Raw genomic sequence first — 21,508 nt, forward strand, 5'->3', positions numbered from 1 at the left:
AAGCCTTTGCCCATTGGCAAAACCTGTTCAGAGGGCAAGGTGTAAAACAACAAACGAATATGCAAGTCAAATAGGAATTGCCATTTCATGTAGGTGTGAATTATTAAAGCCCAGTCCCCCCGAAAAGAGAGCTCTCCTTGAAGTCGATACAGTCAAGCTTGGATAGTGCAGAGATTTTAACTTAAAGGATATTTCTGATGAGAGTTTTATAATGGTTTTTCCTTACCCTGATCTATAAACATTCAGGCTCAACATAATCCTTTAATCTTTATTTTCCACCTTTATTTCTAAAAAATAAAAAGACACAACAAGGACGCAATGTCAGCTCTGATTCCAGGTATTGAAATTCACCTGTTTTTCGTTGTATATTTACTACGTAAGCAGGTTAGGTTACGTCAGGCTCCCCTCCTCGTCCTCGTGGCTGCAGTTGAAATGTAAATCGAAGTTTCATTCGGCAAGGACACACAGGAACTGAACGGAGTGGGTGGCAAAAGGGACGTAGTCATGAACTGGCAATGGGTCTGAGAATGGGTGTGGAGCCGGAGGAATGGCAATCAAGCGGAGAGCTTGTAGCGCATACACTTTAGAATGACTTGGCTGTTGGGTTATATTTAATTCATTGGCGCTCCACTTCAGCAACCCCGTCAACCCAACCCAACAGAGATCCCGGACAGCCCGAGACGCCATGTCTCGCCGGCCATGTCTACGAGCTAGGCAAGAGCTTACCCAAGTCGTGGTCTTTGGCTATTATATATTTACATTTTTGATGGCTCCTTCTTTGCCGACGTCTTCGAAGGTGGGATGGCAAAATATTTTCCTTTCTTTCCGCCATTCTTTGCGCCGAAAACTAGAGTGACATTTCCGCCAACGCAAACGCTTTTCGCCATCTCAATTAGTTTTGGCCACAGACAGGCTACAACCAACGGAAATTGTTTGCCGTTTCCACCAGTAAATACGAAAGGCAAAAAGCCCTTTTCCAAGTGCAACAAGTGGGGGACAGGCGGGGGAAATAAAAATGCAATCGACACAAAAACCATTTACAAGGGGTTCCTCTCCATGCAATGGCAAAGCCAGAAAGAATTCCATAAATCCACTTAAGCCTGCGAAATATGTAAATCAACACACACACACAAAGGGCTCAGCTCTCGAGGAGCTCCACAACTCCACAATGGAAATCGATTGCCGGCAGGGCAAAAAAGGGAATTCTTAATGGTGCATTGACATACGGCCAACTGCAGCAAGTAACCCACTCTTTGCCTCTCTGGCGAACAAATAAATGTCAATAAAAAATGTATGCGCACACGGAAAAAGAAGGAAGGAGGTAAAAAAAATGGGAAAGGCAAACAAAAAAACCAAGAATCAAAGAAGAAATTCACACAAATTTGTCAAACTTTGACACATTCGTGTCGTGCTGGCGGCAGTCCTTTCAATTTTTAAGCCTCACTGAGTCCTTGGTCAAAGCGAACTATAGCAAATGCATATAGTACCCGATATATGTTTGGTTCTTGGCAAAGGAATGTGGGCTGAGTTTCCAATTGAGAAGCGAAGAGTCCAAAGGTACTTTGTGGATTTCTTTTTTGCGGTGTTTGCAAATTCAAGTGCTAAAAGTTGGGTAAAGGGAATCGATTTCAGAGGTAATAAGAGTGGAAATTCATAATAAAAGTTTGATTTAAAGGTCTCTACTTGATGGTCTGGCAATAACTGTAATTTCTGATCTGAATATATAATCATATAAAGGTTCCTTTGTGTTTGGAATGTAAAAGATATTCATACAAAGCTAAAAAGGGAATGTAATTCCTTAATTAAATAGATTAAATGTTAAAAAAAATTGCATTGCCAATCTCTGATAATAGCCAGCAAAGGTATAATGAGTTTTCCATTCAATAAAATCTACTTCATCAGTATTTCTGTGAACTTCAGGTAATCTCTTTGCCATAATAGCCCCTTTTTTTTATTGAAATTCAAATGAATTCATCTTTGGCGCAGTTCGAAATTGATTTATATCTGCCATTGGCCATTAGCAGTACCCTTATAAAAGTCAGGGACATGTGCCAAAATGGCGGCGGTAAATAATTGCCAACCCACACACACACACACACTCACACACACAGGCTTACCGTTATAGCTATAATTGTCAGGTGCCAGCGCCAAGTTCCGGCAATTTCCGGTTGCGCAAAAAAGTAACCGACAAATGCGGCATACTTTCGACCATAAAACCTGGAAAAACGAAATTATGATGGGGGTGGGATGGTGGATGTGAATGGTGGATGCAGTGGGTAGCTTATAAATATCATAAAAGCCAAAAAAAAAAGGAAGTTCATTATGCCTGAAACCGAAACCGAAAAAAAAACCCCAAGTGAACATGCTTCTTCCATTAAAAGCTTAAACTATTGCAAGGCGAAAATGTTGACCCAAAATAAACTTTTTCCATCAAAGTCCATGTTTTAAGATAGCATAATGTGTGGGGGGAAAATACGCGAAGATATATATTTTTTTAATTTTATTTTATTATTTAGATGAAACTTGAATATATCTTAAATCCATTTTAATGTAAAATTGATATTTAAAAGGGTATACAACAGAGCTAAAGTCTCTTTAAAATATTTATATATTTATATAAAGTATATTAAAGTTATATTAAGGAACCTTTAGAGTCTACTTTTAAATATTTTATTTTGATGTTATTAAAGAACCAGACTCTGAACACAAGGCCATACATTTTAATTGTATTTGCGAAATTTTTGATTATGTTGACATTCACAGCTTTTAATGAAGTGCACATGAACATGAACATGAGCTGTTGAATATGCAATATGTGGACATAAAACCCGGCACTTTATTAAAGATAAATATTTAATTAAGTAAGGAATTGTATAAGAAACCCAGCAAGGTTAAATTTATATCAAAACAAGTTCCTTAATTTGCTAGAAAAGTGGTTAAGAATATAATCTTTAATTTCTATAATTGACCAAGCTTAAATTGATATCAAAATAGTTTCTTTAATTTACAAGAAAAATCTAATCTTAAATTTGTCTAATTAATTAAACCTTAAGCCTATTCAAAGCAATTTAAACTTAAATTTAAAAGGTTTTTTATTAAATCTAATCCTTAGAATTCTCACTCAAACCCTTATCGAAACTCGTGGCTATGATTAAATTAAATTTAGGACCCCAAAACCAGATCGAAAGGCATTCCTCTGAAGGTCCTGCGGCTGGCTGGCTCATCAATTAGCTGGCTGAAAAGGAAAGTTCCTTGGAACCCCCGCCACGACAGTCTGGAAATTTAGTTCGCGTGCGGCACGGGGGCTCCTTAGATGCTAAGCAAAGACATTTTATTTTATCAGGCGGGAATCTACAGAGCGGAGTAACGCTGGCGGCGGGTGGGAGTGATTAGGATAATTAGGCAGGCAGCTTGTTGCCAGTGTGTACTACAGATCTTGGGTAAATATAAGCGGGCTACGTGAAGTGTTAACCAAAATCCGGAGTTCACCCACACCACCGCTGGGGATTTCTACGTGACAAATTGAACGGTTGAGCCTGGGCAGCTGCCAAAGTGCCAGGATGCCGGAGCGGGTCTAACGGGCTGCCAGGACAGTCCGTACTCTCGGGCAACTGTCATGCAAATTGAAAATGTCAAGTGCAAACAGTCGAACTGGAGCGGACAGACAGTTCAACTGTCAGACCGCACACACACACACACATAGCAGACACAGCTCAACCACAGCATATACACACACACATACACCACCCACCCAGGACCGCCCACTCTTAACTACCCGTGAACGCATAGAAGTGAGTCGTTACGCGTGTTTGTGTGCAGAGATATAACAGTTTCAAGGTCACAAAACTGGGATTCGGGGCTGGCAGCTGGCCTTTGGCCGTGAGACAAAATGGAGGGGAACCCATACACACACGGCCATGAGACACACGTGTGTGTGTGTGTGCGGCAATTTCAAGTGCAAATATTGTATTTGAAAAAAGAAAAACATTATGCAATTAAAAGGCAATTCTGCACAATTCCCACACACATAGTACGATATTATCCAGCTCTGGGGGAAAGGGTCTAAAAAACAGTTAGTTCTTGTTAATTACAGCTTCCATAAGTTAAAGTACATGGGAGTTTAACTTTAGGAAGGAAAAATAAACATAAATGTGGTGAATATATGTATATGTATGTAAAAGCAGGGGGACTTAGGGAAAGGGTTTTGTGACCTCATATATTTCTTATATATTTCTCATATTTTCCTTAAATATTCCTCATATATTCCTCAAATATTGGATCCAAGGCTTTAAGATATCATCACTATATTTTATAAAATGTTTCCTCAGACAGAAAGTTTTTCTTCAATATTTCAATATTTTATATGTTTCCTTAGGCAAAAGGTTTTTTTTTTAAATATATTTAAAATCTAAATGAAAAGGATTAAGCTAACGATGGATTTGTTAAGGTAAAAGATGATCTTTGTTCTACTTACTTACCTAAGTTCTGTATAAAAATATAGAAGTTCCTTCTAGGAAACCCTGATATACAATTGTATATTTCAATAAACTTATCCTTGCCCGAATTCCCTATTTACTATAATGTTGTTAGCCAAGGTAAACATGTTTTTGAAATCCACTAGCAACCACTTACCGCATTTATCTAAGCAGATGCGTGTTTATAAATAGAAATGGCTCAGTTTCCGCTTGGCAAATTAAAGTCAATTTCGTGGCGATAACCATGGACGATGCCAGGGGCTACCGCCCACTTGATGGCACCGATGGGAACTTTAAACTGTTAACAGTTTGTTTGTTTAGGGCCGTGTCCACGTCTTTGGCTTTGCCGCCTCTTTGCGGGCCAAAGTAAATATTGGATTTCCACTGCAAGCCAAAAGGGCGGCAGTAGAACAAAGCAACGTTCAAAGTGGAGTGGCATCTGCTGATGACGTTGTGGCCCCCAATGGGGTTTGGGTTTGTCCTCTCACCTACTCTCAGCACGAACGAGTGTGTGTGTGTGTGCTTGGCAGTTGTAAAAGGAATCCCGGACAGCGCAGACATATATATCTATATAAATTTAATCAAGTGGCCATCGTTTATTTCCCTTTTGATTTCGGCAAATTCAATTGACATTCGATTTTATTATCTCCACTTCCCCTGAAACCCACTCAATGCTTTTGCTCTACAATTATTACACGCTTTGTAAATGCATTTCATAAATTTATGATGCCAGCAGATGACCATTTCCTCGAGGGATATCCCAGGGATGTGTAATAAATACGATTCCCTGTTTTTTGTGGGTCTTGTGTGTATTGGAAATATTTCATATATCATTGTCGTTTTTCCACATAGCACAAATATCTCATTTTATATCTCATTTTGCCATTTCAAGCGGGAATTTCTGTGGCATTGTCTGGTCCTTGTCCTGGTCCTGGTCCTGTCCCCAGCCCAAGTGTCCTTTGGCCCAGGACTCCATTGCGGTCTCTTGTTTGCAGCAAGCAACCGGGCGAGTTTATTGCCATCCTGGCCACGGCACATAGATTTTAATTAAGTCCACTTTCCCCCAATTTAATATTTACAGAGATGGTGTTAAGCAGGGAAACTTTGCGCTAGGTTAGGGGGAGTACTCCGCCACCCAAAAGTTGGACAGCTTCACCCCGCTCCAAAAAATTAAAGTTCAAGTGGCAAGTAGCGCAAACTTTTGCTTTCTGCTGCCGCTGGAAAATTCGTTGAGTGGAACAAACAACGTCTTGAGGCTGAAATGAAAAGTGAAAAGTGCTTTTCCCCCCCTGTAGCTAAGAGAGCAGCCGCACAGTAGGTCAAAGAGAGCGCACCTTGCATGCTCTCTCACAGAATTTCGGAGTAACTCCGAACATAATATGGCCTTTAGCGCCCACAAGTGGTTGTTGCCCATTCAAAGGAGAGAGAGTGTGGGTTATGGGGGTTTTCAGGTGGGACAAGAGAGTCGTCGTCACCGATGGGAGTTGGGGGAAATGCAGACTGCAAATTCCATAAATTGAGAGACCCAAAAACGCAAAGATTAGCATTAAAGCATTTTCTTTTGAGCCAACCTAAGAGGGAGGGGGTATTTTCGAAAATTCTTAGCCAATTAGTTTGGCATTTTGAATAGTAGTAAATGAAAGGAACACATCTAAGGTTGGCCAATAGGTAAGGTTAATCTAGGTGAACATAAGATTAAGTGAAGGATTTAGCATGGAATATATATACACAAGGAGAAAAAGAAGTTAACAAATCCTTAAAATGAGATGATAATTGCAGGGTATTATAATTTCAGTCAAAAGCTAGTAAGACAGTGAAGGAGTCATTTCCGACTCTATAAATCATATATATTCTTGATCGGCATTAACAGGAGAGTCTTTCTAGCTATGTCGGAAAGAAAAACATTTTTTTCAAAATTTCAATATTTTATAAGGGGTTACATCATTAAAATTGTCAAAAATTGATCCAAAAATTAATTTCCTAAAATTTTAAATGCAGTATGCAGATTTTTAAACCTTATAAAAACTAACTCAGAACTTCTTTCAGAATTAAAATTAACACATTTTTGGCTTAGTTATAACATTTTTAAGCTTTACTTTTCCCAACAAAAATTATTATATAAAAATAAGGATAAGTATTTAAATTGCAATACCCCTTTGCGGGTAAAAATATGGTTTATATATTTTTTTTAACACAATTTTAAAATTTAAATATTTAAAAATAATAAAAATATATACATTTTATATAAAAACCCTTTAAATTATAATAGTTTCAAGGTAATAAATCCCATTTACAGTCAAATTTTTCCTCCCTCTGTAGGCACACAGACCCGGAGCCGCCGCAAATGTCGGCAAAGCAACGACAACAATGGGCAGCTTTTGACAGACGGAAAACGAGATGCCCGGGATGCTGGGGACGCGGGGAGGATGACGGGGTTAAGCGACGGCAGGACGAATCCGCTTTTGTTTATCTACTTTAAACTAACATCAGGCACTTTTGCTATCTAATCCTGACCAACCCGACAGCTACTTAATGTCATCAGTGTGCCACTCGCTGGCATTTTCAACAAGGACATTTGAAAGTGCACAACGAACGGCCCGAAGGATAATGGAGGAACGAACGAAACATAGAGGTCGACGACGCTAAACGCCTCGCATAGAGCTCAGATTCGGCAAGCGCAAATTGAATAATCGTTTGCGCTTGGTCGCATCCACAAAAAGGAAAGGAAAGGACCTTTTAAAAAGCGGCTCCCTTTTGTGTCCCAGTGTTTGTGTGTGACAAATATCGATCATCAAGGACACACACACACACACTCCAAGACACAATTGTTTGGGTTTATTCTAACGCTCCGCAAAACTTCTGACCGAGTTGTCTGAAGAGTTTTCCTTTGCCAGCTTTCCATGCGAAAAACTTTTGGTCGTCCCCTGAATTGTCCCCTGTTTTGTCAAGTTTGTCATTTGTTGGACATTTATAAGCAAGTCTAGAGATTTGGGTGCGGGCTACTGGCCAGGGCCATGGCTATGGGCGTGGGAAAGGTCCTGGTTCTGGTCCAGGGCTGCGGGTCTCGTTAGCATACATTGAAGGCGGTTCCTTGGTTTTTGTTGCCAAACTCTCAAGTAAATGAAATTGAATGCCCATTCCCAAAGAGTTTAACTCAACTGTAAGAGCTTTAAAAAGTATTTTCAAGTTCGGAAGTAGCACAGGAGAATGTATAATTCATTTGGGAAGAGCTCAGGCGTTCTTGGTCCAGTGAAGGAGAGCAGAAATTAAGGATTAGGAATGTTAAGTGGTTAATTTTCACTTACTGTGGGGGTTTATTTTAGAAAGTTTTCGTCAAGTTAAGTTAATTAAATTTGAGACGTTAATTCTAGAAAAAAAGGGGTTAATTAATTATTTGAGTAGTTAGTTTGAATAGCAATGTAAACACAAACAGGTTGATTATTATAAAAAGTGTATCATAGTTTAAATGTTATAACTTAAAAATTTCAGAATATGTTCTTATGTTTCTCCTTCTAGAATCCTTAATGCCTAATGCTCTACTATTAACTTTCCTTTTTATTTGGCCGCCCGCCGGATAAATTGCAGCACATTTTTCTGCGCTTGGAACTTTGATCCCCCTTGCTTATGCCGGAGAGCACTTTTCACTTAGCCAAAAAACTTTGGCCAACAATAAACCAAATAGCAGTGCCAATGTGTGCGTTGAGCTTCTCGAATTTGTCTTGGATCGATTCCCTGGAGCTCGAGAGGATTCTTTTGGGCGAAAGGCAAACACTGAGCACACGGACTTAACTTTCGCCGGATGCCAGACTGCTGCTGCTCCACAGCCTTGGGCGCTGGCCTTTTGGCAGTTGGAATAAATAGTCGCACGCCTGCCCACCTGGGCAGGTGAGCATGCCACCGAGATACAAAGATACAAATATGTGCATAGCATTTACGACTGGCCCTGGCCCTGGCTGCACGTGTGCTCCTAGCTAGGTTTTTGGCAGATAAAATTCAATTTCGAGCCATTGACAAACAAACGTGATGAATTCCAGGAACAAGGATATAACAGGGAATTAATGTGCCATCCCCTCAGAAGGTCGTCCTGTAAAACCCCATTCATTTAGGGGAAAAGCATAGCTCCGATGCTTTGTGATTTTTATGTGACCATAAATTGCCAGCATCGCCGTCGTATCTATCTCAATCCTTTTGCTGATGTCCCTCTGTAAGCTGTGGTTATTTATGGTCAAAAGATAGATTCTCTGCTGGCTGTTGGCACATAAATATAGTAAATAAAGGAGACAGGGTCGATTGTTTTCCAATTTGTGTAATTTGTTGTTTATTTTTGTTTATAACTACATCAATAAATTATGTATCGTATCGTATAATTCATAATTATACTCTTTGAAAGCGTGAGAACATATTGGAATTGCATTTCGGCAGCTGGGGTTTCCTGATTCTGGTCTCTTTTTCACTTGGAAATCTTGTTATCTGTTCATTTCGGGGCGCCTGTGATATATATGGTATCGTGTTAAGTTTTAGCTTCTCCGTTTGGATGTCAGGGTTCTGATTTTCAAAGAGTATATGCATAAGTATTTTCGAGACATCGGCCAGCCGAAGATTTGTTGATTTCTTGATTAACTTTGATGACAACATCGAAGATCGCTTGTGGGCTACTGTCAAAGAAGTTATACTAACAAGATGAGTAACCCCATACTCTTAGACCATTTAAGAATTCAAATGTATGTGCGTTATGCATCTTGTTATTGTAAGATCTTTGCTACTACTAAGAACCGCCTCTCTTTGCCTTTTCCTTCAACACTTGGACACTTGTTGCTGCATTTTAGCTTGATATATCTGCTGCTGTTGCAATAATCTCTGCTCGAGTTACAATATTATAATCCATACCTAATTTCTCGTACATATTTCTTAGCTTGCGTGCTACAATTGGCTGGGGGATCGGTTAGCTTCTGTGTGTGTGTAGTGTGTGAGTGGTGCTTGGTGTGTGGTGCGTAGAACCGAATTAATAAGGCCACTTATCCATATATATTTGTGTATATAGTAAATAGTCAGTAATGCACTCGAAACGCAACTGATAAACCCTTTCTTCAAGTAGCTTCACTATCGCTCTCCTGAAAAAAATCGCTCTAACTGCTAGCCTTAAACTAAAGTGGCCTTTAGGTATTATTTCAAGTGTCAATTGTGTGTGGTGTGTGTGTGTTGGGTGAGAGAGAAATTCCATAAATTTGTTGTGTATGTATTTTGTTGTGCCAAAATTTCGTGTTGAATATTCTTCTTGTTCTATCCAATATTTCTGTAATTATTTGAGGCTTGCGCTAGTATTTAATATTGAACAATACTCGTGTTTTGTTAGTTAATAATTATTAGTTCCGATTAAGGTTTAAGGATTGGTTTCACTTGTGGTTGCTTTCTGGTAGTGCGGCTCTTGCTTCTCTAGTTTGCGGCTACGATTTCATGGATACTAATGTCGATCACTAAGCCGAGAGGATACTCTAATTAACTACATTCTCATTATTGTTATGTTCAGCTCAAGTTATCTGCCTCCATGTACATTTTACATATACGCTAATAAAAAACCATCTGCGATCGATGGATCGACTCCAGTTCATTTAACTATATGTGTACGCTACAAATGTATATATATGCCGATGATTCGCCTCTTGGCTAAATGTACAATAACAGATATACGTCTATATATTGGGGCTTTACTCTCGCCTTTTCTGTGCCTCGCTTCGATTTCGATTTCTTTTTTTTTTCAACTGAATGGGGATCGAGCACAGTCGACCCTATATACAGGATTCGTGGGGACGTGGTCGTACATGGTATAATTTCATATTGTAGCAAAGAAAATACGTCTAATTGTCGATGTAAAACACAGGAAATAAATTAAGTGCTGGCGTATGTAAAACTAAATCGAATGGATTCTTATTGACATTAAAAGTAACTCAAGTAGCTGGGAGCTGGAGCTGGAGCCGGAGCATGTAGATAAAGCGATGGCTGGTTGTTGGCTGCTTTGCCTCTTCCCCCTTTAGTGATTGCTAAAGTAAAAGTTGTTGTTGCGTATGTGGCCACGGGTCCGCCAACGGATGCAGCTAAGCAGGGCCACGCGGGCAGCTCGAAGCAAGATCTGTCCATAGGCGCAACAGGCGCACACCCGCCTCACCCGCTCGGCCAAGGTTCGGCGCCGACAACGGCGCGCAGGGCGATGCCAACGTGGTAGATCCTGCCGGCGACGCCGCAGCAGATGTCACTTCCGGCGCTGGAAAACGCGACGAATGGCCTTGCGCCAGAAGAAGCGCTGCGACTTGGGTTTCACATGCGGCGCCGCCGGCTGCGACTCTTCCAGCTGCACATCGAAATCCTCCACCAAGTCCGGATCCTCATCCTGGGCAAGGCGACGTCGAGTGGGCGTGGCAGGCGCTGTCCTTGCCGTGCTTGAGGGGGCTTCAGAGGTTGTATGGGGCTGTGGAGTGGGTGGGGCGGATGCAGTGGCCACAAAGGGTGGCACCAGATAGGGATGTGCCTTTAGCGCTGCCCTGGCTGCCGCCGAGGTGGAAGCAATGGATGAAATTGAGGCCAGAGTGGCCACCGAGGCGGAGGACTCCATGTAGCCCCCAGCTGCTGCTTCTGCTGCCTCCTCTCCAACTCCAACTCTGGCTGTTGCTGGCTGGGTGGCGTGCAGCCAACAACCAGGCTGCATCGTATCTTATCTAAGCCACGGATGCTGCAGACACTCAGCAGCGGTGGCTCGCTTGGCCGGATCAAACTCCAGCATGGGCTTGAGGAACGAGGCAAAGGACTCCGCCTCGCTGTGCGACCACTCGTACTTCTCCAGCAGCACGTCCATCAGGCCCCAGGGTTTCAGGCCGTTAATATTCCTCAGCTCGCCGCCTCGATTGAACGACTGCTGGGCGTAGGTGCCACGGAACACAATGTGTCGCGGTATGGGTCCAAGTAGCTCGATGATGTGAGCCAAATGGTCCTCGTCGCGGGAGTAGGTATCGCCCGAATGCGGCTCAAACAGATAGTCACCGGTGGCCAGTTCAAACACCATGCAGGCGGTACTCCAAATGTCTGCCGAGGTGTCGTAGCCAGAGCCCAGGATCACCTCCAGCGAGCGGTATTGTCGCGTCTGAATGTCCTCGGTAAAGTGTCTGTCCACCCAACAGGCATTGCCTAGATCGGCGATCTTCACGTAAACGCTGCACTCCTCCAGCGCTGGATCACGTCTTGGCCTGTGCTTGGCCTGTGGTGGCGGAGGAGGCGGTGGCAAAAGGGGCTCCGAGTACGGTCCATTGGAGGACGATCCGGATACGCTTGAGATTTTCGAATTACTGTTCGAGTTGGGCTTCGAACTGGTGTTGTTGTTGTTCAACTGCTGCTGCTGCTGCTTCTCCTGCTTGGGTCTTAGCGGCATCTTCTTGCCATTTGATTGTCCCTTCATGGTGTTGCTCGAGTTGCTGTGGCTATTGGAGTTACTGTTGCTATTGATGCTACTGCTGCCATTGGTCTGGTGGCTCTTTAAAGCACTGCTGCTGTCGCCGCTGCTCGTTGAGTTCTCCAGTGGGAGCGGCTGCTGCTGCTGCTGTTGCTGACCTTGCAGCTGATTGGATTTGTCTAAAAAATAAAGAAAAATATACTAATTAGTAGGTAAAGCATAGATTTTAGATTCTGGAAAGTACATTATCAGTCTTTGTCTTGTTTTATGGCTTCCTTATCACTGCCTTATCGCTTTGCCTTTAATTCCTAAGCTTTAATTTGAATTTAAATGCTATTTTTAGTGCCGGAAAGCAGTCAACCTTATGATTAATGCTGTTTTTCTGAACAATTAAGAACAGCAAACATCTGTTGAGGTACTAAAGCTCCTCTAAAAAGCTTCACAGAATGAAAAGAAACTACTTTTAGTTTTTAAACTAAGACCCATGAGTGCCTTGAGTCACTTAAAAATTGTATAAAAAAATAAACTTACTCTTATTCTTCTTTTTCCTCTTCTTTTTGGCCTTCTCCGAGCCCTCCCCCGGTGGTTGCTGCTGCTGATTTTGCTGCTCCTTGCGCTCTGATTTCTCCTTAAGCTTAGGCTGCTCAGCAGCCACATCTTCGTCCTCTTCTCCATCATCTTCATTCTCCTCCGGCTCCTCCTTAGCCTCAAAATATTCATCCGCATCCGAGATGCCCATATCGCCATTCTGCACCGCATTATGATTGACACCAAAGTCTGTTTGATCTTCGCCAGCATCAGGCGGCGCCTGTCCGCCAGCCTGCTCCAGATAGTCGCGCTGCTTCTTGAACAGCTCCATGCGCTTCTTGGCCTTCTTCTTGAGCTTCTTCTTGCGATTCTTGCTCATCTTACCGGTAATGGAGGGCTCGCGATACTCCTTGGGCGCGCGACTCACCAGCGAAGGGTACATTTTGGAGTTCATGCAGTACAGCTGGGTGGCCTCAGTGGCCAGCGAGCGGACATGTGGCTCATCCACACACAACAGCACATTCTCCGGCTTGATGTCCGTGTGAATAATCTTGCAGCAGGTGTGCAGATAATCCAAACCCTCCAGAACCTGGCGAGTGATGGTCTTCACGTTGCCCAGCGGTATGCCGCGATAATTAGACTTGCGGATGAGCTTCAGCAGATTATCACCGAGCACCTCGAAGACCATGCAAATGTGGGTGCCATTGACCCCGGTGATCTTGAAGTCATCCAGCATCTGGACGGTCTTTTGGCGTCGCGGATTCGAGGGATCCGTTTCGCGCACCGTCCTGAGTATCTTGATCTCGTCCTTGGCCGTCTCGGCAAAGTGTGGAGCGGACTTGACAATCTTGATGGCCACATAGCTCTTCTCCTGCAGGTCCCAGCACAGCCAGACGGTGGAGAAGTGGCCCCAGCCCAGTTTTCGGATGACATGGTAGCGACCTGTAGGAGGAAAAAAAACACACACAAAAAATTGCATTACACGTGTGGCTCTTAACGGATTACAGAAATCGGGAGTTGGATGGATGGTTGGTTTGGGATGGGCGTAGCCTCTCGTAGGTACACAGAACCACTCAGAAAAATTAAATCACAAATGTTCGCCTCTGCTGGCAATAAATCCATTTTAATCGCATCACTGTCACATCACAACTGACCCAGCCAGCGAGGGCTACTCGCCTCCTCTTCTCCGCCAGAATTCAATTAAAGTCTGGGAGAGCTGGGTAGTGTGGTCATTGTGCCTCACTTCAAATTCACAGCGAACATGGGCCTAGTGCAGGGCACTGGAAATCTGATTTTGGGGAGGAGATTTCATTATTTCGTTAAGTTTCTTTCTACATGAAAAGTGTAGAAATGGGAAAGTATAACTTGGTATTATTATTTACGTATAAAAACGATAGGTATAAATAATTAAAATAGGAATAAATACCCTACACAACAATAGATTTTGTTAATAGAAAAAAAAATTATAAATACAAAACCAAAAATTATAAATAAATATATATATATATATATTTATTTTTTTGTTAACTTAATAAAATTAAAAAAAATAAATGCTTTCGAATTGAAATGAATTAAGTTTTAGCTTCGGCTTCTCTGTTTTTTGTTATCGTTTTTTTATAATATCGATACAAATAATATACCGATTATATCGAAAATAATCGTAATTTTCGATACTTCAGCTTAACTAATGCAATCCCTTTAAAAACTACCTTTCTACCTGCATCCCTTAATTCTCAGTCCGATTCCCACAACGATATAAAAGAAAACATAGTTGCACTAAATATGCATTCTGGTATCAAGCTACTTTGTGTAACCTCACTGCTGGCCGTTATCAGGCCCACACTCTCTTATCGCCAGCGAGCGATTGCCCGGATTTTCTTTCGCCAGAGCTGATGAGCCTTGCAAATGGATTGGGGAGGAATGTGGAAAGCTGGCAGCTGGCGAGGCGAAAGCAAGGGAAATGAGCGAGGAAATGCAAGCTGAAAATGCTGTGCCAAAAGGGGTGTGGGCATGCGGTTTATGTTGGAGACATCGTTTGGAGGCGACAGTTAACCATTCCCCTTCTTATTTTTCCCCCTATACAGTTGCCAGTTGTTGTTGTCGTCGCCACAACACGAGGCGGTGGGTGGTGGAGGGAGGCAGCAACATCGTTCGCTTGGCCTCCACCAAAAAAAGCAACCCTTGCCCGCTAAAAGGGAGCTGGGCCAAAATCCACCCGCTGTGCGTTCGATTTATCTGTGCGCCTCGGGGCAACCTGTTGTTGTTGTTGGTTTCTGGGTCGGAGAGTGCCAACATGGCCACCCAAAAAAAGCAAAACCAAAACCGAAACCCAATGTGTGGTTAGGAGATAAACAAAATGGCAGGGAGAAGGTGGAAACCCGATTTGGTAGAGTGCGGGGTGCAAACAGGTGCCTTACCCTGAAACAGGTCACCGATGTTGACGGGGTGGTAGCCACCCTTGCAGTAGTCCTCCTTCAGCTCCTGCTCCTCGTTCTCGCTGTTTAGCTCCGATTCGTACGACTCGTTGGAGCTGCTCCGCGGCGGCTGCTGCAGTTGCTCCTTGTTGTGCTGCTGCTGCTGCGACTGCTCCTTCTGCTGCTGTGGCTTCTTTTGCTGATTGTTCTTGGACTTGCCGGAGGATTCCTGCTGGTATTGCTCGGGCGTGCTGCCGCTGGACGTGGACGCCGTCGCTACAGCTGGTGTGCTGCCAACGCTGCCCGTTAGCGGCATTTTCGCCTGGCTATTATTAGCATTGTCCGGTGCCTGCAAGTTCTCGCTGCTCCTATTCAGATTGGGGCTCTGGTTCGGATTGGGATGCGCCGGCGGCGGCGGCTGCTCCTGGGAGGCGTTGCCGTTCTGCTTGCCCCGCTTCTTGTTGTTCTTATGGCGCTTCTTCTTCGCCTGAATGGCCAGAACGCGGCGGTTGACGTCAGCCTTCGAGTTCATGTCGCTCGCGGTCGCTTCTATTTTTTTATTCTATCCCCGATTCCTCCTCTTCCCACCAGGTGTAACAGCTGTTGTGTGTGGCGAAACGGAATAGAGAAGTGAGAAAAGAGTATGAACGGGGCGGGGGGAGCGGTATGGCGAAGGAGTGGGGCTCAGGGAGAGGCGGAGAGCTGGCAGCAACGTGCACAAATCTCAATAAGGCAATGTTCACGCTTGTCACTCGTTGTTTTTGTTGTTTTTGGCCGTTTCCTCTCCCCCTCTGTATTCTTTTCCTTTTTTTTCGCCAGCTTCTGGGGCTTTGCCTTTGGTGTGAAAACGCTAAGCACACGGTCAGCGGAAACGGCGAAAACAACGGCACGGGGGTCTACTTGCCTCGGGGCTTCCACTTGTTCCCAATTAACACGGCGCTGATTCGATTTCTGCACGCAAAATTAGCACAAAAAATTTCGCTAAACTCCAAAACGCTCGATTCCAGTGTGACCGCAGCGGGGCTCTGGAAAAATACTGAAATCTATTAAGAACGCGGTCTGGCAGCACTAGTGCGTTCTTGAGCAACACACATTGCCAGATCGAACCACAACGTAACGTTGCTGCTGAACTGTTCCTTTCCAACACTGCAAGATTTGCTGTCTCGCTCACTCTTTCGTGCCTTATTCGTTTGACATATTTACGCAGCTTCGAATGCCCCAAAAACGTACATGGCTTCGCAAGTGCCGCGCACTAGTCCATTAACATCTCGGTTCGCCAGCGTCGCCCAGCGCCCGCAAATGCAGCCGAAATGAGCAAAATTACACGCACAACAACAACAAATCCGCAACTAAAATTTTACTAGTGATGGGAAACACGAAATGGTGTAACCGTGAGCTATCGATAGTGAATACATCGGCGCTACCAGACAATACAGCTGTTCGGCCAGTGCTGCCAAGTCTCCGTTGTGGCGCACTTTCCAGCACTGCTGGCGTTTTGGCGCAATTTTAGGTTTTGGAGGGAAACTGCATCCAGTGAAAAATCGTGGCCAGTTGTAATTCGAGCAGTGCGCTGGCACGACGTGGTCCAATATTAAGAAAAAAATCAATTAGCAAGCAGACCCCTCGCCAAAGATCAATTACCGGACGTGCCCAACAGTGAAATAGCCAAGAAGTGCCCGCAACAACAAGAGACGCCAAGCTGCAATCGCAAATAGGAATAATAAATACACACAAACAATGGCCCAGCCATCGGTAGCTGCATTTTTCACCAATCGCAAGCGTGCCGCTTTGGACGATGCGATAACCACCAAGAACAGGGTAAGCTAACCGCCCCAGAAACGTGCCCAGATACATTTGTATCTGCGAGTGCGTGCCCCGAGTGCAGCCATTCTCACCGACGCTTCTTCTGCATCTTCCCCCTCCCCTTGCAGCGCCTAGCGGAGCCCCTTGAATCCGCCGCCCCACAGCAGTTACCTGCTGCAGCCCCTGCTGACCAGGATGCGGACATCGACATGCTTAAGGCGGCGGCCAGTGGGATGCGCACCCGTTCCGGCCGCAATGTACGCCTGATAGTCACCGCCCAGGAGGGCGGCAAAAAGAAGAGCACAGCACCCGCCGCCGGCAAGCTGGAGGCGCACATCAAGCAGCCCAAGCTGGTGCAGTTCATCAAGAAGGGCACCCTGTCGCCGCGCAAGCAGACGCAGTCCAGCAAACTGGATGAGGATCAGCTGCTGCAGCAGCACTCATCCATCAGTGAAGTGACGCCCAAGGTGAACTTCAACATAACCAGCCAGCAGAATGCGGACAATGTGCAGCGTGGCCTGCGCACGCCCACCAAACAGATCCTCAAGGATGCCTCGCCCATCAAGGCCGGGGGAGTGGATTTGCGACGCCAGCTGACCTTTGACGAGGTGAAGACCAAGATATCACGCAGCGCCAAGATGCAGGAGCTGAAGGCAGTGCTGGCCCGCAAGGCGGCGCTGGAGCAGAAGCGCAAGGAGCAGGAGGAGCGTAACAGGAAGCTACGCGAAGCTGGCCCCTCGCCCTCGAAGTCGGGAGTGAGTGTGCAGCTCAAGGAGTTTGATACCATCGAGCTGGAGGTGCTGACGAGGTGAGTTTTTGATTATTTAAAATTGGTTTTAGTTTTGAGAGATTATCCTTTTATCTTTATAATACCTAACTTTCTTGCTTCGTCACCCTTTTATCCTTTTAAACTCCCACTAATTCATAAAAAATATTCAACTTTGTCATCATAAAACAAGCCAATGTAACTTTATTTTCTAAATTTAAACCTAGAGAGAGAGATATGTGCCTGCCACAACAATTTTGTCTTGGCTTGGGTGGCCTAGAATCGACATAAACAAACCCAACCACGGAGTGTGTAGAGAGAATAAAAAAAAATAGTATAAAAAACCGGGTAACATCATTTTAGCGAAAGGCCAGCCGTTGCTGGCAGTTCTGCTGCTATCGAGGTCGCTCTCCGGGTCGCTTCGGTCTCCGGCTCTGACTGCTGAAGTTGCACATTTCCAGCAAACCGAAGAAGCATAGTAGTCACCGCTTGGCTTGGCTTTGAGTCTATAGCTATTTTCGGTTGCTGATTCGTGACGTCTGTACAACATGCCGAATGACCCTCCCCCTTCCTCCCTACCCCAGCTACGTGTGTGTGTGTGTGTGTGTGTGTGTGTATAGCTATGTTTACCCTTCGCCAGACATTACTTATCTGGTCTGACCTTCCCTTTTGGAAAATGCCCGCATCGGGGGTTGCTTACTCTCTCTCTCTCTCTCCTTGGAAAGGATCTCCTAACTGCTGTACTGCATGGGAATGCGAGTCACTATCCGGGATCTGTGTACATGTGCCTGTGTTTATGTTTGTGTGCATTTTCAGGTAGCAACCATTTTTTTTGTAACGGTTTTCTTATGCCTTGAAGAAAGGAGGGAGGATGGTTTCTAAGGATCTTATGGTTTCTATTTCAAATAGGAAAAGGCACAAAACAAGAGATTTTTTAAAGTTGGTTTTTTAAATTGAAAACTTAAAGAAGAAAAGAAACTTCTATAAGGGAATTGGATCTTGAAAATCGTTCTAAGTCAAAAACCCATTTGACTGAAATTCTAATACTCTGTAAGGTTATAAAAACCCTTCTATGAAAGTATTATAATAATATAAAATAAAATTATTAATAATACTACATTTCCCTAACTAAAAACTCTCACAATTAACTTCTCTTAATAAATAAATATGCCTTCGTCTCGTTTTGTTTGTTGTTTTTTTATAATTTAACCTTTTAATTATTGTCTCAAGCCTTACAATTCCACATGTAGATATTTTTATTGAACACACCTGTTGGCTATTTTTAAAAATAAAATCCACCTTCATCATAAATACTTGCTACATTGTTTAATCTCCCCACTCTTGCTCGCTTCAGCCCCCTTAAAACCTTCAAGACACCCACGAAGCTACCGCCACCCACACCCGATAAACATGAGCTCATGTCGCCCCGGCATACGGACGTGTCCAAGCGTCTGCTCTTCAGTCCGGCCAAGAATGGTTCACCGGTCAAGCTGGTGGAGGTGCCGGCCTACAAACGCTACGCCAGCCTGGTTGAGGGTAGCCGTGCGGGACAACTCCCCTTGCCGTACAAATACCGCCACTTGCTGGATGTCTTCAAGGGCCTGGACTCGGTGGTGGCCATGTTCCACAACCGCAAGGAGTGCATCACCTTCAAGAAGCTGAAGCCGGCGGTGCAGCGCATGTTAAGGAAGAACTTTACGGAAATGCATTTGGCCCAGATTCGGCACATCTACCCGGAGGCCTTCATCTTCAGCCAGATGAAGATGCGCAACTTTGGTTCCGTGTCCAAGGCGGACTACTTCCAGCTGATCATCAGCCCCAATGTGGAGCAGGTGCCCGCCGAGCAGCAGCCACAGCGCTTTGCCAAGATCGATGAGGACGATGTGCTCTCGTCGGCCCAGTCGACGTCTATGAATCCACACGTCATGACGGCGCGCATGCAGCGCTTCCAGAGTCTGCTGCTCGATCGGGTGATGCGGGCGCACGACCAGTTCCTCCGCTCCCAGGATCCGCCTATCATTATTGATAAGGCGCTGACTCGCTGGCATCCGCAGTTCGATCTGGAGAGCTGCCCGGAGGTGGAGCTGGCCCCGCTGCCCCAGCCCCCGAATGTGGAGAAGTACTCCTCGGCCAAGGATATCCTGTCCACGGCAAGGAATCTCTTCAACTGTGCCACGCCCATGGAGCGAGCCATGGATCGTTATGAGGCCAAGTTGGAGGCAGACAAGCAGCAGGCAATGGAAGGCAATAGGAAAGCGGAGGAGGAGGGCACAAGCAATGCAAGCACGGAAACCAAGGGGATCCCCGGAATATCAGCAGCAACTGGAAATCCGGTTGTTCCTTCAGCAAGCAAGACAGCGGCAATAAGCGACCAAACAGCCACAGCCAAGCCCACGGTGAAGGAGTGCACCGCCCCGGATGGCGCCTCCAATCTGCTCAAGGGCTTGCCCAAGTCGCTGATTGAAAAGATCCGAGCCAAGCAAGCGGCCAAGGCATTGGATGCCATGACAAGGAGACCCTCACAGGACCAGGAGGCCACCAAATACTCCCGCCTGCCGGAGCTGGCCAGGCATCTGCGCAACGTGTTCGTGACGGAGCGTAAGGGAGTCTTGCCTCTAGAGATAATCATCAAGAAAATTGAGAACAGCTTCCGAGCCAATCTCACGCCGCAGGAGATCGAAGCGCATCTGAAGCTGCTGGCCAAGGAGCTGCCCAGCTGGACATCCTTCCACGAGGTCCGCAAGACCATGTACATCAAGGTGGCCAAGGACATGGACATGAACAAGATCATCGAGAGGCTGGAGAGCAAGGCGAACGCGAAGAGCAATTAACCAAGTAAGCAGCCAGGACGCGGGACCCCGTCGAGCAATGACCCAGCTACACATATCTATAAGTACCAGATTAGGCTAAGCTCCTCCTGTTCCCACAACATCTGACCATTATCCATTGACACTATGACATACCAGGACTGGAAGCATCATCACATTGATTACTCAATCATATTTTTCGGACCAAGCGTTTATACATTTATACTTTTTTTTAGATTTAAGATCATTTTTCGTGTTGTAATCCGTTGAATAAATAAATATTATTGCTGGAAAGTTGTATATTCATTGATTTTTTGTTGATGGAGGAGTAAGAGTTTTGTAAAATTGGGTGAAACACTTTCCTCCAAATAGATTTCATCACACCCTGGGCTTCTTCTTGGTCTTCACCTGTTCCATGACTTGAACATACAACTTGGCTGTGCCTACGTACTCGCTGGGGCTGGAACTAATATCCGTAAATAAGATGCTGACTAGGTAGAAGCCCAAGGGAAAAGGTGGAACCAGACTGGTGTACAGGTAACCATTTCGAGCAGTCAGTTGGCACTGTGGAGAATATTACCATATACTTCTAAAGGTTTATATAAAAATACTTTACCGTGAAGGGACAGGAGTGATTTGCATTCGTGAACTCTATCAGTAGCTTCCAGAATATAACACCATAGGGTATATAGCTCCTCTTATCGATTATCTCGCACATGTTGACGGTCACATCGATCAAAAATGGCTTGTACTGGTTGGAGTAGTCCTTCTTAAAGACTTGCAAGCGAATCTAGTAAAGAATTCTGAAGATATTAGTTTGTATTAAGAAACTGAGCACCATATTACGACAGGTTTCCGTAAGGGGACAATCAAAAAGGTGTCCATCTTCACCACTGCCAGGTTCCAATTGATGGCCTTCAAATGGCAGGAGATGTTAATAATCCGCGCCGGATTTCCCAGACAGTCAATTTTCACCAGCTTGCAGACCAATTGGTCATGGGTCTTGAGGAAAAAAGGAAATCTTTTTTAAATTTTTTTACTTCATTTTGAATTATTTTAATATATTACGTGTCCTACGCCTTGCCACATTAAGCAACATCCTAAGAGCAGCAGACCCGATATAGCCATTTTTGATACTGACAGCAGTCGAAAAACACCACAACCCTTAGAACACCGCCTTGGTTGAGTGAATACCTAATATGTTTTTAATGAAAAGCTCATCAAGCGAAATTAGCGGAACTGGGGGTTTAAATTCTCGCCAGTTTGAACATAATATT

General features: G+C 44.5%; 3 protein-coding genes across 3 annotated transcripts; 1 reads left to right on the forward strand and 2 right to left on the reverse strand.

Moving 5' to 3' along the window:
• Positions 1–8,765: 8,765 nt before the first annotated feature.
• SRPK (SR splicing factor protein kinase) lies at positions 8,766–16,224 on the reverse strand. The gene is given in 5 exon segments (XM_070283560.1): positions 8,766–12,092; positions 12,445–13,383; positions 14,859–15,455; positions 15,760–15,880; positions 16,086–16,224. Coding segments are annotated over 3 exon segments (3,057 nt in total). The 5' UTR covers positions 15,388–15,455; positions 15,760–15,880; positions 16,086–16,224; the 3' UTR covers positions 8,766–10,503.
• A 29-nt stretch (positions 16,225–16,253) lies between these two features.
• On the forward strand, positions 16,254–20,531 carry dup (double parked). Its single transcript, XM_017171825.2, has 3 exons — positions 16,254–16,673; positions 16,787–17,466; positions 18,779–20,531. Exons 1-3 carry the CDS (start codon positions 16,593–16,595, stop codon positions 20,253–20,255), a joined length of 2,238 nt encoding a protein of 745 aa, XP_017027314.1. The 5' UTR covers positions 16,254–16,592; the 3' UTR covers positions 20,256–20,531.
• Positions 20,532–20,609: 78 nt separating this feature from the next.
• Positions 20,610–21,359, reverse strand: LOC108077915 (uncharacterized). Its single transcript, XM_017171455.1, has 4 exons — positions 21,309–21,359; positions 21,078–21,233; positions 20,848–21,021; positions 20,610–20,795 (listed from the first exon to the last, which is right to left on the reverse strand). The coding sequence occupies exons 1-4, from the start codon at positions 21,357–21,359 to the stop codon at positions 20,610–20,612; spliced, it is 567 nt and encodes a 188-aa protein (XP_017026944.1).
• Between the last annotated feature and the right edge of the window lie 149 nt (positions 21,360–21,508).

This window comes from Drosophila kikkawai, chromosome 2R (assembly GCF_030179895.1).
Source record: "Drosophila kikkawai strain 14028-0561.14 chromosome 2R, DkikHiC1v2, whole genome shotgun sequence".
In the NCBI taxonomy this organism is placed as follows: Eukaryota; Metazoa; Arthropoda; class Insecta; order Diptera; family Drosophilidae; genus Drosophila; species Drosophila kikkawai.